The sequence below is a fragment of the Solanum stenotomum genome, chromosome 11 (assembly GCF_019186545.1).
Source record: "Solanum stenotomum isolate F172 chromosome 11, ASM1918654v1, whole genome shotgun sequence".
Taxonomy (NCBI): Eukaryota; Viridiplantae; Streptophyta; class Magnoliopsida; order Solanales; family Solanaceae; genus Solanum; species Solanum stenotomum.
Genome location: NC_064292.1, coordinates 10,652,786 through 10,667,764, shown reverse-complemented (window position 1 = coordinate 10,667,764; position 14,979 = coordinate 10,652,786). Strand labels below are relative to the sequence as shown.

At 31.8% G+C, this 14,979-nt stretch overlaps 1 protein-coding gene across 1 annotated transcript; it reads right to left on the bottom strand.

The window, feature by feature from the left end:
- Nucleotides 1–13,032: 13,032 nt before the first annotated feature.
- Nucleotides 13,033–14,306, bottom strand: LOC125845645 (uncharacterized). The gene is made up of 4 exons (XM_049525193.1): nucleotides 14,162–14,306; nucleotides 13,895–14,062; nucleotides 13,515–13,744; nucleotides 13,033–13,158 (listed from the first exon to the last, which is right to left on the bottom strand). The coding sequence occupies exons 1-4, from the start codon at nucleotides 14,304–14,306 to the stop codon at nucleotides 13,033–13,035; spliced, it is 669 nt and encodes a 222-aa protein (XP_049381150.1).
- Between the last annotated feature and the right edge of the window lie 673 nt (nucleotides 14,307–14,979).

Below are 14,979 nucleotides of genomic sequence, written 5' to 3'. Positions count from 1 at the left end.
CACGTCTAGGGACCATATGGAAAATAAAGGTGATGTCCCAATGAAATTAAAGGTGGTACCATGCAACTTGCAAACAACATGTAACACATGACGAATTTGATTACTAAAAATCTTTTCATGTTTGGGAAGACAATAGTTTGTCCATCTTAACAAACTTAACACCATGCACAAATTAAGATAATATAATAAATAGTCTTAATTAAATCTCATATATATATATATATATATATATAAGGTCAACTTACACATAGTGAAGGATTTTGAAGAGAAGTTTGGTAACATACATGAGTGCAATTCACTATATGCATGTGGATTTTGTTACAACCTATTGCAAACTAAGACAACTAGAATTCCAAAAGATCATGAATCCATCAAACACACACCTCTCATGAGGTTGGTATATTACTATATATATTAGGGTTTTAGAGAAGAGGATTTAGGGCTCGGCTTTCTGATGTAAATTATTTTTTGAGGAAGCGTTCTTTGTGATGAAATAAAGTTACAGGGGTTTTGAATTTTGATTTCTTTTTTTGAAGCCAAAAGTCGAATAAGCCTTTTTTGTCTGCTCAATTTAGATTTGGGATCACATCTCAATTACCTTAGGACAATATTTTTTCCCTTCTCTAACTATTAAGAATTAGCCACAAGAAATAAATCTTGTCCTTATTAGTATACTTTCAAAGACCAGTTTTTGTAACTCGTCTCTATATTTTGGTCTCTAAAGAGCCATTTTCTTGTAGTGATAAATGCTTGCCAGTTAGGCCTACTATCCCCGCTCAACGATATAGTTAGACAACTAACTGGAGTAGGTGACTAGAGGTCGAGAGACCCGACTCGTACAAGTAACTCTGTAAATCAGTAACTTGATAACCTAAATTAGTTCATGCATGAGATGTGATAAATGAAACCCTATGCATGCCGCAACCTGAAATTTTCCAAATCATTGTAAGTAATTTTATTATTTTATTCCTGCATTCTTTTCTTTTGGCACTCTTAAATAAATAATTAGACCAGTATAATTTAGTAAAAATAGTTAATTGACAAGTCCTTTGGATTCGATAATTTAGTTCTTTTAAGAGCCACTATATTACTTGCGCAGTTAATTGCAACAAACTGCACTTTATATATTTATACATTAAAATATTAAATTTAATCAATTAAGTTGTCTGCTTGATTTCCTTCTTCAACCTTCCATCTTTAATTCGTTTAGCTCCAAACTTTTTTAACTTTACACCGATTTACTCCTACAAATAAAATACACGATTTAGCACAATTCATAAAATTCATGCTAAAAAAGAGTAGATATAAATAATAAATGTGAGACAAATAATGATTAATATATATATTTTTGGCCTCACATCACCCCACCCCAAAAGCCCTACAAGGACCACCATTCCTGCGCCTCCCCCAAACCCTACAAATTCAATGTATTTTTCTTAATTCTACGTGGCATGTTTGATACCTATAATGTAATTCTATTAAATTTAAATTTACGTCGAAAAATTTCATTAATGCAAATGTAGACGTTAACATCAACCATTCCCCGAATCATAAATCCTCCTTAGGACAAACTTTATTACTAAACCAACCTACATATATACCTAAGTAATGTGAGCCAGGGGCGGACCCACGCTGTATCGAGGGGGTTCACCCGAACCCCTTCGACAAAAAATTACACGGTATATATAAGGTAAATTTTTTGTATTTCTGTAGATATATATATTTTGAACCCCCACAATAACAAAGAGAACTTGATGGCATAGTGGCAAGCACCCTTGAAACTAAACTGTATGTCATCAGATCGAATCCCAGTGACAGCGTTTTCTTTTTTTCTTTTTTAGTTTCAGTTTTTTTTAGTATTTTTTAAAAAAATTTCAGTTCTGTTTTTCATTTTTTTTTTACTTTAAAAAATGTGCTAAAAGTTTGGTTTTAAACCCAAAAGAATTCAAGGTTTCCATTTCTAAAGACTTATTTACACGTTATACTTTTATTTTTCGAACCCCCTGAACGAAAATCCTGGGTCCACCACTGATGTGAGCACTACCTACCAACAAGGATTGTGATAGAGTGGTAAGTACTCTTTCATCCTTAACTAGAGGTCTTAACTGATTTGAGTTCCCCTGGGTATGGAATCACTTTTTCAAGGAGCTTTACCCCTAATGTGGGATTTTCCGATTCCAATGTGGATATCAAACCCGGGACGAGAAATAAAAAAAATATGAGCACTTACTGCTTTGAACCCTCAATTATAAATGAGGAAGAATGTTTCTTAGTAGGAAGATGTTGACACTACATCATTGTCCACTATTAATAAGGCATGCAAGAGTCTACTTGCAGCCATGCCCATGCATGGTGGTTTTCCCTTAATAATTATTCAAACTATATGGTAAAAGAACATCCTAGCATTATGATGTCTTTATAGTCAAATTTTGTAAGGAAGAAGATACACACTCAAAGCCACTACAGTAAATAAAAGATTTATAGCAATTATTTAGCGATAATAATAATATAATATGAGTATTTATAATCAACACTCTATATAAATATCGTTAAAGCTAATTTTAGCGATTCTGAATATAATGACGTTAACTCTATTGTCGCAAAATATTTTTGCGACAAATAGGCAAGTTGGAACATTAATAAACAACTCCCCCCCCCTCCCCCTCCCCCCACAATACCAAAACCAAGAATACAAGTAACACTGTTGATACCCAGACATTTAAGAATCGGAAAAATTATTCATCTACCCTTTCACTAGTATTGTACATACCCNCTTGAGCAGCTCAAAAAAAGGCTCATTAACATGTCTAGGGACAATATGGAAAATAAAGGTGATGTCCCAATGAAATTAAAGGTGGTACCATGCAACTTGCAAACAACATGTAACACATGACGAATTTGATTACTAAAAATCTTTTCATGTTTGGGAAGACAATAGTTTTGTCCATCTTAACAAACTTAATACCATGCACAAATTAAGATAATATAATACATAGTCTTAATTAAATCTCATATATATATATATATAGGGATAAGGGTCTGAAAAATATCTCAACTTTGGTCGGATTTGCTGTTGCGATACTAAACTTTCATAAGGACCTATTACCTCCCTAGACTATTTAGTACCGTGTTTTTTACCTCCTGAACTATTTAATAATGTATTTTAAAGGTATATATGTGCCCACGTGGACACATTACTATTTATAATTTTGCATTATTTTTTATGTCCACGTGGGCAAATATATATGTTTAAAATACGGTATTAAATAGTCTAGGGAGGTAATAGGTCCTCATGAAAGTTTAGTATCGCAACAGCAAATCCGACCAAAGTTGAGATATTTTTCAGACCCTTATCCCATATATATATAAGGTCAACTTACACATAGTGAAGGATTTTGAAGAGAAGTTTGGTAACATACATGAGTGCAATTCACTATATATATGTGGATTTTGTTACAACCTATTGCAAACCATAAGACAACTAGAATTCCAAAAGATCATGAATCCATCAAACACACATCTCTCATGTCATATCCAGAACCAACCTCATGAGGTTGGTATATTACTATATATATAATATTATATTAAGTTTTTTTTTTCTTCAGAAATCGACCTGTCGGTATTTTTTTTTTACTTTTTTTTTTATTTTAACCGACCTCATGAATTATAATTTTTTTTATAATGAGGTCATTTTTCTAAAAAAAGCAGCAAAAGGTGGAGACAAGTCATTTTTCTTAAATTTGAGGAAAATGAATTGATTTGAAAGACATTTAAGCCAACCAAACATGAGAAAATTGAAAAACATTTTTCAAATCTTTTTTTTAACCTGACAAGTCACACATCAACTTTCCAACTTCACTCGAGTCTCGGGTACCGAATCCTGATAATAATACGGAATCCGACTCCTGATTCTCGATTTGGACCAGACTCTCGAATCTTGAATTAGCTCGTGGTCGAATCTCGATTTGGGTGTCGGCTCTTAGGTAAGCATTTGAGGTCGAATTCCAAGTTGGGTGTCGGGTTGGTGATCTAAATTTTATGTCCGAGTCGAGTTTCGAATCGAGAATCAAGGTCAGGTCTTAGTTCAGGTGGTGTGGGTCTGGAATCGATTATTAAGGTTGAGTATATCAAGGTCGAGTATATCGAGGTTGGATCTCGATTTAGAAATTAGGTTCTAGATCGGGTTTTAGAGTCAGATCCCACATCGGATGTTAGGGTCGGTTCATGGTTCGAAAGTCAGGTCCCAATTTAAATGTTGGGTCTTGATTCAGGTATTATTTCTCGGGGTCGAACTCTAGGTCAGGTGTTGGGGTCTGATCTCGATTCAAAAGTTGGGGTTTGGATCTTAAATAAGTCATCGGGATCGGGGCCATATTCCGGTTCAAAAGTCGGGTTTTGAGGTCGGGTCTCAAGTTGAGAGCAGTGTTAGGGTCGGGCCTCGATGTAAAAGTTGAGTCTCGGATCGGGAGTTGAGGTCAAATTCTGACTTGAAAGTTGATTCGTAGGTCGGGAATCGAGGTCTGGTGTTGGGTCCCTCTTCAAAAGTTAGATCCGGTATCATGTCTCCGGATCAGGGTTGAGTTTTTATTTGAAAGTCGAGTCTAAGTTCAGATGTCGATTCTCGAGTTTGGGTGTTGGGGTCGGATTCAAGGTTGGGTGTTGGTTTAGGGTCATGATTTAGAAGTCAGGTCCTAATTTAGGAGTTGGGGTTGGATCTTGAATCAACCATTGGGATCGAGTCCCGCTTTGAAAATCAGGTCTCGCATTAGGTGTAGGGGTGTGTAAAAATTAAAACGACTGATAAACCAAACCGAAAAAGTATTATTGGTTTATTGCTATTAGGTTATTGGATTAACGAGTTTTAGATTTTTTAAAAAATAAAAATTATCGGGTTATCAGTTCGGTATTGGTTTTTAATATTGGGTTATTGGGTAAACCGATGACCCATTAAGACTATAATTATTTACTACTTTTTACCTATGCATAAATAATAAATATTAATCTCAATATCTTACTAGTTATGTCTTTGTCATTCAGCCTTCAATTCATACTTTACTGTGCCTTTGAGTTCACAACTTCACATTATACAAATCGGCAAAACCTAAAGTAAGAACCCTATTCCTCTTAATTTCTCTTTTTGTTACACATGTATAGTTCTTTTCATGATTGTTATTATTGTTTCTATTTTATGAGCATTTGTAAAGTTACATTATTGTCTTGTCGTGTCAAATTTATAAGAGAAGTCATATATTTATTTTATAAGCATTTTCTTATTGGTTAATCTGAAAACTGAACCGTTAAAGACCAAAATCGATAAACGATAAAAAATATCTTATTGGTTTGGTTATTGGGTTAGTGTATATAAAAATCAAAAATCGATAAATCAAACCGATAATACATAAAACCGAACTGAACCAACCGATGCACACCCCTAATCAGGTGAAGGGGTCAGGGTCGTGCCCTAATTCAAAAATCGGATCCCAATTCATATGACTGGTCTCAATGTTAGGGTGTCGAGGTCGGATTTTTAAGTTGGGTGATGGGTAGGGTACCGATTCATGAGTTGGGACTGGATCTCGAATCAATCATCGAGTGTCTGGGTCGTATTCCAATTCAAAAGTTGGGTCTTGAGTCGCGTTTTGGGGTCGTATTTTGATTTGAAAGTTGGGTCTTGAGTCGAGTGTTAGATTCTGTTTGTGATTTGGATTTCGGATCCCAGGTCTAGAGTCAGGGTCGGATCCCGATTCAAAAGTTGGGCTTGATTTGAGAGTTGGAGTAAAGTCCCGATTGGAAAGTTGGGTCCTAGGTTGGGAGTTAGGAGTCGGGGTCAGGTCTCGAATCAGGGTGTTGGGGTCGGACCCTAGGTTGGGTCTTGGGATTGTGTCCTAATTTAGATGTCAGAATCGAATCTTAGTTTGAATATCCAATTCTGGGTTGGGAGTGGAACTCAGGTCTCGAGTTGAAAATGTTTTTCCGTACAAAAATCATTTATTAGTATGAATATATCTATACTTCCGACGAAATAATTTAAACCATGAATATTATTCCATAAATTTATACCAAAATATATATATCATGCATATAAATTTATAGTAATTTTAAATTTATTAGATTTAAAAAATTTATATAGGCATATAAAAAATAAAAATTATATGTAATAATAATACTCTCCTCATAATAAATTTATAATATGAATATTTATTCCATAAATTTTGTATCAAAATATAATAATAATCTGACTTTGTCATAAATTATACTTATATTCATGAAATATATGATATATTTTTTATATAAAAATAATATTAATAGTGATTTTATATGAAAATAAGGAGTGATATTAAAATAAAATAGTAAAATCCTCTATGACTTATGAGCTCTTCAAGTTTAATAACAGGTGCAAAGAGATGAGAAAGAAAATTTAATTAGTGGCAGTTTTTATGTTAGTAATAACTATTTAATTTTTTTTGTTAAAATTACCATATATAATATTTTTTTATTTTTTTAATATTAAAAAAATATTATTATTTATGTGGTTAAGTCTGAAAAATAGTCTTTATCACAAAGTTTTCTCTTCTTCTTTATTTTTATTACCTAGTAGAAGTGTTGCTTACATAGACAATTGATAAATAGTGAAACACAATTTGCTTGTACTTTTCATTTGTGAAGTGCTATTTTATTTTGCCAATTATTTTATGTGTTTGGCCACTAAATACACCTCACAAGGATTTTTTTTAATAAAAAAACTCTTGTAAAGTCTAAACAATTTGGAAAGATCGCATTACTTTCTTTTGATGAATTATTAAAGTTAAATGCGTTGAAACTAAGAAACACTAAATAGGAAAATTAAACATTGATATATATAAAAAATAAAAAATTCATTGATATAATAGCCATTGGAAACGTGGATTAAGAATTTTATGAGTGATAAAAAAATATTAAGTCGTTTCATACCTCCACCTAACTATAAAATATTAATGTGTCAAGTGAAATACAATATTTGGTCATTTTACGTGTTTAGTAATTTTGAAATAATTTTTTATTCACTAATAATTATTTATTCTTTAAATTATTTGTCGAAACCTAAGAATTTATATCAATTAATAACTTAATTAATTATTATAATAAAATATTCATATTAATTATTAATATATCTTAAAAGACGTGTAAAATATAAAATGGACAAACAAAATAAACGAAGAAAGTAAAATTACTCTATAGAAGGGTATCCAACAACTTAGAGTCGGTCGGTCAATTGACTGATTTGCTCTTCTACTTGGATTTTCTTTATAATTTTTTTTTTCACTTTTTTTGAAAAAAAATGATGTTATGTATTCACAATTTATGATAAAAGTGGTATGATAAAGATTATCTCAATTTATATTTAGCGGTTTCTCTGTTTTAATTTATTTGTTTTTTTTTTTTTAAAAATATGTTATGTATTTAAAAATTATGAAAAAGTGGTACTATAATCTAATAGTTAACAACTTAACATATTTAAGAAAAATGTTAAACATTTAGTTGACTCTCGAAATTTCATCACGTCACATAAATTGGGATAGAGAAAACATGTAAATTACGTTAAAATGTCATATAAATCACAATAATTAATTAACAACTTAAAATATTTAAAAGTTATTATAAAAATTTAGTTTACTCTCCTGAGTCTATTTGTGCCACATAAATTGAAACATGGAGAGTAATGACCCATTAAGTCGTTTTGAGTACTAGAGCTTCTTATTTCATAAAAGACTTTTTGAATATATTCTAAATGAGCATTTTGAACTATTTGTAACTACAATTATATAATTAATGGGATAATTTTAATTATTAATTTAGTTGGTGATTAAAGAAAATATCATTAAAATTAATAGTAGGCCACTTTAATCACTTTTATAATTAATCATGTATAGTAATTAAGATAGTAAATAATCGTTGAAGAAAGAAAAGATAAAACAGACGCATGGTTACGAAAGTAAGATAATTCTTTTATTGTTATCTTATTGTGTGTTGGAACTTGGAAAGCAGGAAGAATATGCAATAGCCGTATAAAAGCAGGTTGTAGGAAACTATTGCTACCACTTAAGACTTTGAGTAAAGAATTTTTTACCAAAATAAACTATTTTAAAATCAATTCACCTAACAAATGTATTTTTTTTTATTTACAAAAGTAGTATAAATGTATTTCATAGTAACGTTTTAGGTTATTTTTATTTTAAAAATTTAACGGACAAAAATTGACGAAGCTCACGGCGTTAAATGAATAAACATTACCGTGAGTAACGTTTTAGGTGTAAAACGTTACTCACAATAGCGTTTATTGAGAATCCAATCACGTCCACTCCTGCAAATTTAGAATCAAATCCTGCAAATTTAAAACGTTACTCATATATAGTAACATTTCTTAAGAATTCAATTACGGGCCTTCGACTTCTGCAAATTTAGAATCGAATCCTGCAAATTTAGCTATAAAACGTTATTCACAGTAACGTTTTACCTTAAAAACTGACTGCCAGTTACAACACGCTGTTAAAGTCATATTCCTCCATTTTTCAAACTGACCACATGTGATTATAAAATAAATGTTGTTGTAAGGAATGCTTTGCATATTCCAACAATATTCAACAAAACTTTTACTTGTGTGGCCCATTGTTAAAATAATATTCACAAAACTTCATTAGGTAAATTAAATAAGTCAAATTTATCATATTATGTTAAGTTCTTACTATAGCTTTAAAATTATTTTTCTAATTTATTAATATTATTTAAAAAATATCTTATTTTTATGTGTAGGATAAAGATGACGAACTTTGAACATAATGATTAGTGTGATGGTTGCTTTGTATTGGGGTGGCGAAATAATTACGGATATGAACGGATTTAGGTATACTGAATGTGCTAGAATGATTATTAGCATGTCTACCTCAACTAACTATGTTGAGTTGGCTGGATTGTTGCATGAGAAAATGGGAACAAATAGTGAAAATATTCATATGGATATTCCTGGAAAATATCCATGTTCAATTCAAGGTAACAATGCAAGGTTCATTGAGTTTAAAATTGAGAATGACCAATCTTTGTTACAATTCCTTTTCATACCTCAAAAATTTGCGGATAAGATTGATATAAATGTTTTGGAGATGAATGTAAGACCAAATCAATAGATCAAAATGTTGTATTTCAAGTTAGTGGCCATCATGATTATCACATGAATTTATTGGCTCAAAAGTATGGCTTTTCCACGGCCAATTTGTTCAACCACCATTCCAACAATTATCAATGCATGGCCATTGATCATTTGGTGAAGGCTCAAATAGTCAAATACGTATTGATAATAGTCACAGGGATTATGAGGCCAGGTAAAACAACAAATCTATATTTTACTGAATTTTAGTGTAACAATTTAATAAGATAATTTTTATTGTCAGTATACACAAATTATCTCTTAGTAATAGAAGAAATAACCTACATAACTAATATTTTTTTTTTATAGAGATAATGAAACCAACATTGATCTATATAATGATGTAAATGCGAAAATTAGTGATGAAAGTTCGGAGGAAGATGAATCTTCAAAAGATGGTGATGAAAGTGAACCTAATGAAGATATCGATGATATTAGAGATTTTTCTCAAAATGGTGTAAATCTTCATAATCATGAGCAAGGTTTGTCTGAAATGTAAAATCATGACATACCCTATTTCAGGACATTAGAGAATGAAGAAGACAGTTTCATGTCTACATGTGAATCTGAGATGGACTATTGTTAAGCTTGGTCTGAGGAAGCCAAAAAAGATTTGAAAAAATGTATTTTTTTTAGTAATAAAGAAAAGTTGAAATGGGCTATAACGATTTAGAGTTTGCACAAAAACAAGGAGCTCAAGGTGGTAACATCAACCAAGGGTCTATGGGTTGTAAGATGAAAGTTTTATAATTTATTGGGTTGCTTGTGATTTCTTCGGGGTCAAAAAGTTGGAGATAACCTTTGGAAGATAGGAAGATATATTGAAAATCATAGATGTGAGATTGAAGGGATTTCTCACCCATCAAGTAAGGAAGTTTGAATCCTTGATGCGGCAAATTAAAGAAGGAAATGTAGAAGCACATGAATACCTCATGAAAATCCCCTTGGACAAATGGACTATTAGCCATGATGATGGAAAAAGATGGGGAGTGGTAACAACAAATCTTTCAGAGTCTTTCAATGGAGTTTTGAAAAAAGCACGAGGTTTGCTTGTCACTGCTATGGTTAGACTTTCATTGGAGTAAACTGTTGAACGGTATACTCGTAGGTCTCAAATAGCACACCAACTTGTAGAAAAAATGAATTATGGATCAGGAGGTTCAAAATGAAGTGAGAGAAGAATTATGAAAGTTCAAAAATGCACTTTGTCTTTGATTGGAATATACCTACGGAGATATACGAGGTTAGATCTATATAGGTTGATGGTACTGGTGGTAATCCTCATTGTGTTTCATGAAAGAAAATGTGATTGTGAAAAATGAGTTAATTTGCACTTCCCATGCTCATATGTCATGAAGGTAACTGATAGAATGGGAGGGCTAGCTAGAAATTTTGTTAGCGAGCATTTCACAATAGAGAATTATGTTGCAACATATTCTAGGTCATTCTAACCAATTGGTCATGAGGGGTATTGGTCATCTCCAAGTTTTAGAAAGAGAAGTAATGAATTCTATCGTCGTCCCAATCGACCAAGGACAACTAGAATACCTAATGAAATAGATCGTAGTTATGTTGTGTATGAGCGAGCTTGTGGATTATGTAGGCAAATTGGACATGATAGGCGTCGATGTTCCAATCGTAATTAAATTTAAGTGATTTGTTTTTCATTAGTGCAATTATGTTAATTTCTAGTTGTGGGTCGATGTCCAATTATGTTAATTTCCTTTCAGTTGTCTAATGTAATGTAACTCAAATAATTATTAATCTTTTTTGCAATTATGTCTAATTATTGTTCGGATAGTATCGTTTTCTTTTCTTACAATTAGCAATAACTTTAATATATATATATATATATATATAATAAAAGTAATTGTTAGAAAATAATGTAGTCATCTTTTTTGTATTTCAAAAATACATTTATGATGTTTTGCACTTGAGTCAAATAAAAAATTTACAATAAATTTTTATCAATTTTTGATAAACAAGCCGCAAGAACAAAAACTAAACGTTTAAGAAAAATAATTTGGATAATTAATAAAGTTGGAGATGAGAGCGGTTTGAATTTTTTTTGAAGAAAAAAATATAGAGCATAATTGTTTTGTTAAAATAAAAGTGTCTTTTAACAGGTTCTGAATGAGAATAAGACTGTCATAATTTTAATTTATTCAGACCCTTTCAAATTCATTAAGAGATTTTTTTCAGTAAAAAAATAAACACACTTAATGGCCTAATGTCTGAACCATTAAGATTCAGACTTTTATTAAGTGTAAACAAATGAGGTCTTAAATCCCTTAAAGATAGCAATTGATTATTACAAAAGGAAGGCATAACTTTCTTTTTATCTTTTCCCTTTCTCATTTATTATGCTGAGTTGCTGACATATAATAATTCCTTATTAAATTAAAATTGATAATTGTGTTAATTAATACAACTCTGTTAAGACCCGCAATTAATGCTTTATTAGTAGCAATTATAAAATAGTAAATTTAAAGATTATAATATTAACTCTTAATTAAATATGTGGTGTGATTTTCTTATTGTTATTAAATTACATATTTATTTGAACTAACATCATAATTACACATCTTCCTTTAGGCACTATATAAGTTTCTAAAGGGAATCAACAATTCATACTTTCATATCATATAAAAGTTCAATAGTGAAGAAAACATGAAGAGTTTCATTATGCTTTTTCTATTCGCTGTGACAATTTTTTTCACTTTGTTTGACCATTCACTAGGTATGTTTTCTTCTTCAATGCATATGAAGTTGTTTTATCTACAATCATATGTTAAAATATTTATTTTCATCAGTCATCTTTTTAATCGTATAGTTTAATGTGTAGTCTTCTCATTATTTTGTATCAGGTGATGATCCTAAATTTTGCCCAGGAACTTTCACAGTTAATGACGTATGTGCTAAGATTAGTTGTGGATATCAAGCTGTATTTCACTGGCCAGCAAGTAAAATGCCTCATAGTTGTATTTGTACTGCTTCGGGAAGCAATCAAAGTCTTTGTACTTGTCAAATTGTCTGTTAAGCAAAATAATGTAATAAAAGTGCTTATTATTGATGTTGATTCAGTAATTGTACATGTCTATTGAATGATTGAGAATAAATAGAAACATATAATATGAAAAACGTTAAAAATTGGGAGATCAAAATAGCATCTAAAAGCTACATTATAATTTTGGTGAAAATATATAAATATGCATTGTGTAAATCTAGCAAAAGAAGTAAATGTAGGGCCGACTTAACAAGATTGGGGGCCTAAAACGAAATTTACGAGAGGGGTGTTGACACCCAATTTTGACCTAACATTTCAAAATTCATATTTTTAAGTTTTATTCATTAAATATTTAAAAATACAGTTTTTATAATTTTAATAAATTTATCGATAGTTATTTTTATTTTTCAAAATATTAAGATTTTATTAGTTTATTTGAGTTTTAGTTAATTTTGATTACATTGTTTTTTTTTTTTTTAATCATAGTTAGCTTAATTTGTGGAGAATATTGCTTCTATTTGATTAAATCATTTTTTTTGGTAAGTAAAATTTTATTTACCAAGTGAGAATTACATCTTGGAAAAAATAAGTGCAGTATGAACATCTCCCAAACTTACACTATCAACAATAGCTACTCAAAACAAATCTCCTATCATTATGGATAGAAATTTAAAAGCAGAAGCCTACTTGCAAGCTTACTACAATGTTGAGCTCTACTATGAATATCCTGTATGATCTGCCTAACTACTTGATCTGTTGTTCTTTGCCGAGTGTCAAACACTCTAGTATTTCTTTCCTTCCATATGTGATATACCCCACCTGCTAATGCCATCTGATACACCTCCTACTGGGCAGTTTTCCCCTTAGCATTTGCCACAACCCATTCCACTTCAGCCTTCCAGTCCAGAACTTGCTTGGCAATTCCCAACCATTGCAGTAGTTTACCCCATATTCTTGTTGCATAGTTGCACTGAAATAGCAGATGGTCAATGTCTTCGTTCTCCTCTTGACATAGTGGGCAAATCATATCTTCCAAATTTACCCAACAAGCTAATTTGTCCTTTGTTTGGAGCCTTCTATGGAGTGTAAGAAATAGAATACGTACCCATTTTGTTATTGCAGACTAGTCTTCTCCATGGTATCTTTGGCAATTCTTCTCTAAGCAATCCATAAATCTTCCTAATAGAGTAGTTAGGCAACTATGTGACTTCGGTTTCAGTCATCCCTGTTATATCAAAAGTCTTTTTGGCATTCAGAATTTGTTGTACCATCCAGGAAGCTTGTTGCGCCTGAGCCTCCACCATCCTTTATATAATAGAGATGCACCCATTTAACCCATAATGCATCCTTCTTCCTGCAAATATTCCATAATTTACCAATTGCGGCATGATTCCACTGGTATACATCAAGAATATTCAGCCCACCAGTAGCTCTAGGCAAACATAGTCTCTCCCAAGCAATAAGTGATCTCTTCGATATTTCACATCCACCAGCCCACAAAAATGTTCTACATGTAGCATCAATCACCTGGATCACTTTCTTTGGCAAGACAAATACTTGAATTGAGAATAAGATATACTTCACAAGTTACAACCTACCAGTACAAGTAAGAAACTTGGTCGTCCAGGGTTTAATTCTCTGGAGAATTTTATCAATCAACAGTAAAAACTGCGTAATTGTGACTTTTTTAGTACTTAGGGGGATACCCAAGTACTTGAGGGGCAACGACCCTTCTGTGAACCCTAGAGCTGCCAGAATAGCTTGTTTAACCCCTCCAAAATATATAAAACTCTTGTCAATATTAGGCTCCCACCCAGAAGCCCTTGAAAATAACTGAAATGCTTGATAAAGTAGCTGAGCATATTTCAAATTACCTTTACAAAATAATAAGAGATCATCAACAAAACTAAGTTAAATAAGCTGCAATTGTTTTCACCTAGGATGAAACATGAATTGTTTGTGCCCATGTAAACCCTTTCTTGTGAGATACTCTATAACAATCACGAACAAGTAGGGAGACAAATGATCTCCTTGTCTTAATACTTTCTTTGCTGGGAATGGAGATAGAGGGGAACCATTCACAATGACCGAGTATGAAATAGTTTTCACACAAGCCATGATCTATCGAACAAACATAGTTGGGAATTGCCGACAATTTAGTATTTGCTCAAAATAGGGCCATTCCACAGAGTCATACACCTTCCTCTTGTCAATCTTCAACATACACCTAGCATAAATACCCTTCCTATTGTACCTCTTCACAAGCTCATGACTTAAAATGATGTTATCAGAAATCACCCTTCCTGGTACAAAAGCTGATTGACTCTGATCTACCAGGCTATTCATGACATTTTGCAATCTTCTAATTAAGACCTTAAATATCAAATTGTACAACATGGTACAACATAAGATAGGCCTAAATTCAACAATTCTAGATGGATTGGTAACTTTAGGGATTAGAGTAATAGTTGTGCAATTTATAGGTTTGAACATTTCACCATGTCGAAAGAATTGCAAAATTGCTTTAGTTACCTTATCTCCAATTATGGGCCAAGCTTTCTTAAAGAACGAAACATTAAACCCATCTCATCCAGGAGCCTTCCAATCATCGATACTTAAAAGTGTTGCGTGAATTTCCTCCTTAGCAATAGGTACAATTAGAGCTTGTTGTTGCACTCTATTAAGGCAATTGCCTCTCCTCATAGTTGGAATATCCACATCAGGTATTTGCATAGCAGCTGACCCTAACAATCCAACATAGAACTCCTTAATTTCCTTCTTATGAATATCC

Coding starts and splice junctions, on each gene's coding strand:
- LOC125845645 (XM_049525193.1), bottom strand. CDS start 14,306: ATGGCTTGTGTGAAAACTATTTCATACTCGGTCATTGTGAATGGTTCC. Junction 14,063..14,161: donor AGAGTATCTCACAAGAAAGG/GTTTACATGGGC, acceptor TATTTTGTAAAG/GTAATTTGAAATATGCTCAG. Junction 13,745..13,894: donor GTTGCCCCTCAAGTACTTGG/GTATCCCCCTAA, acceptor TCTCAATTCAAG/TATTTGTCTTGCCAAAGAAA.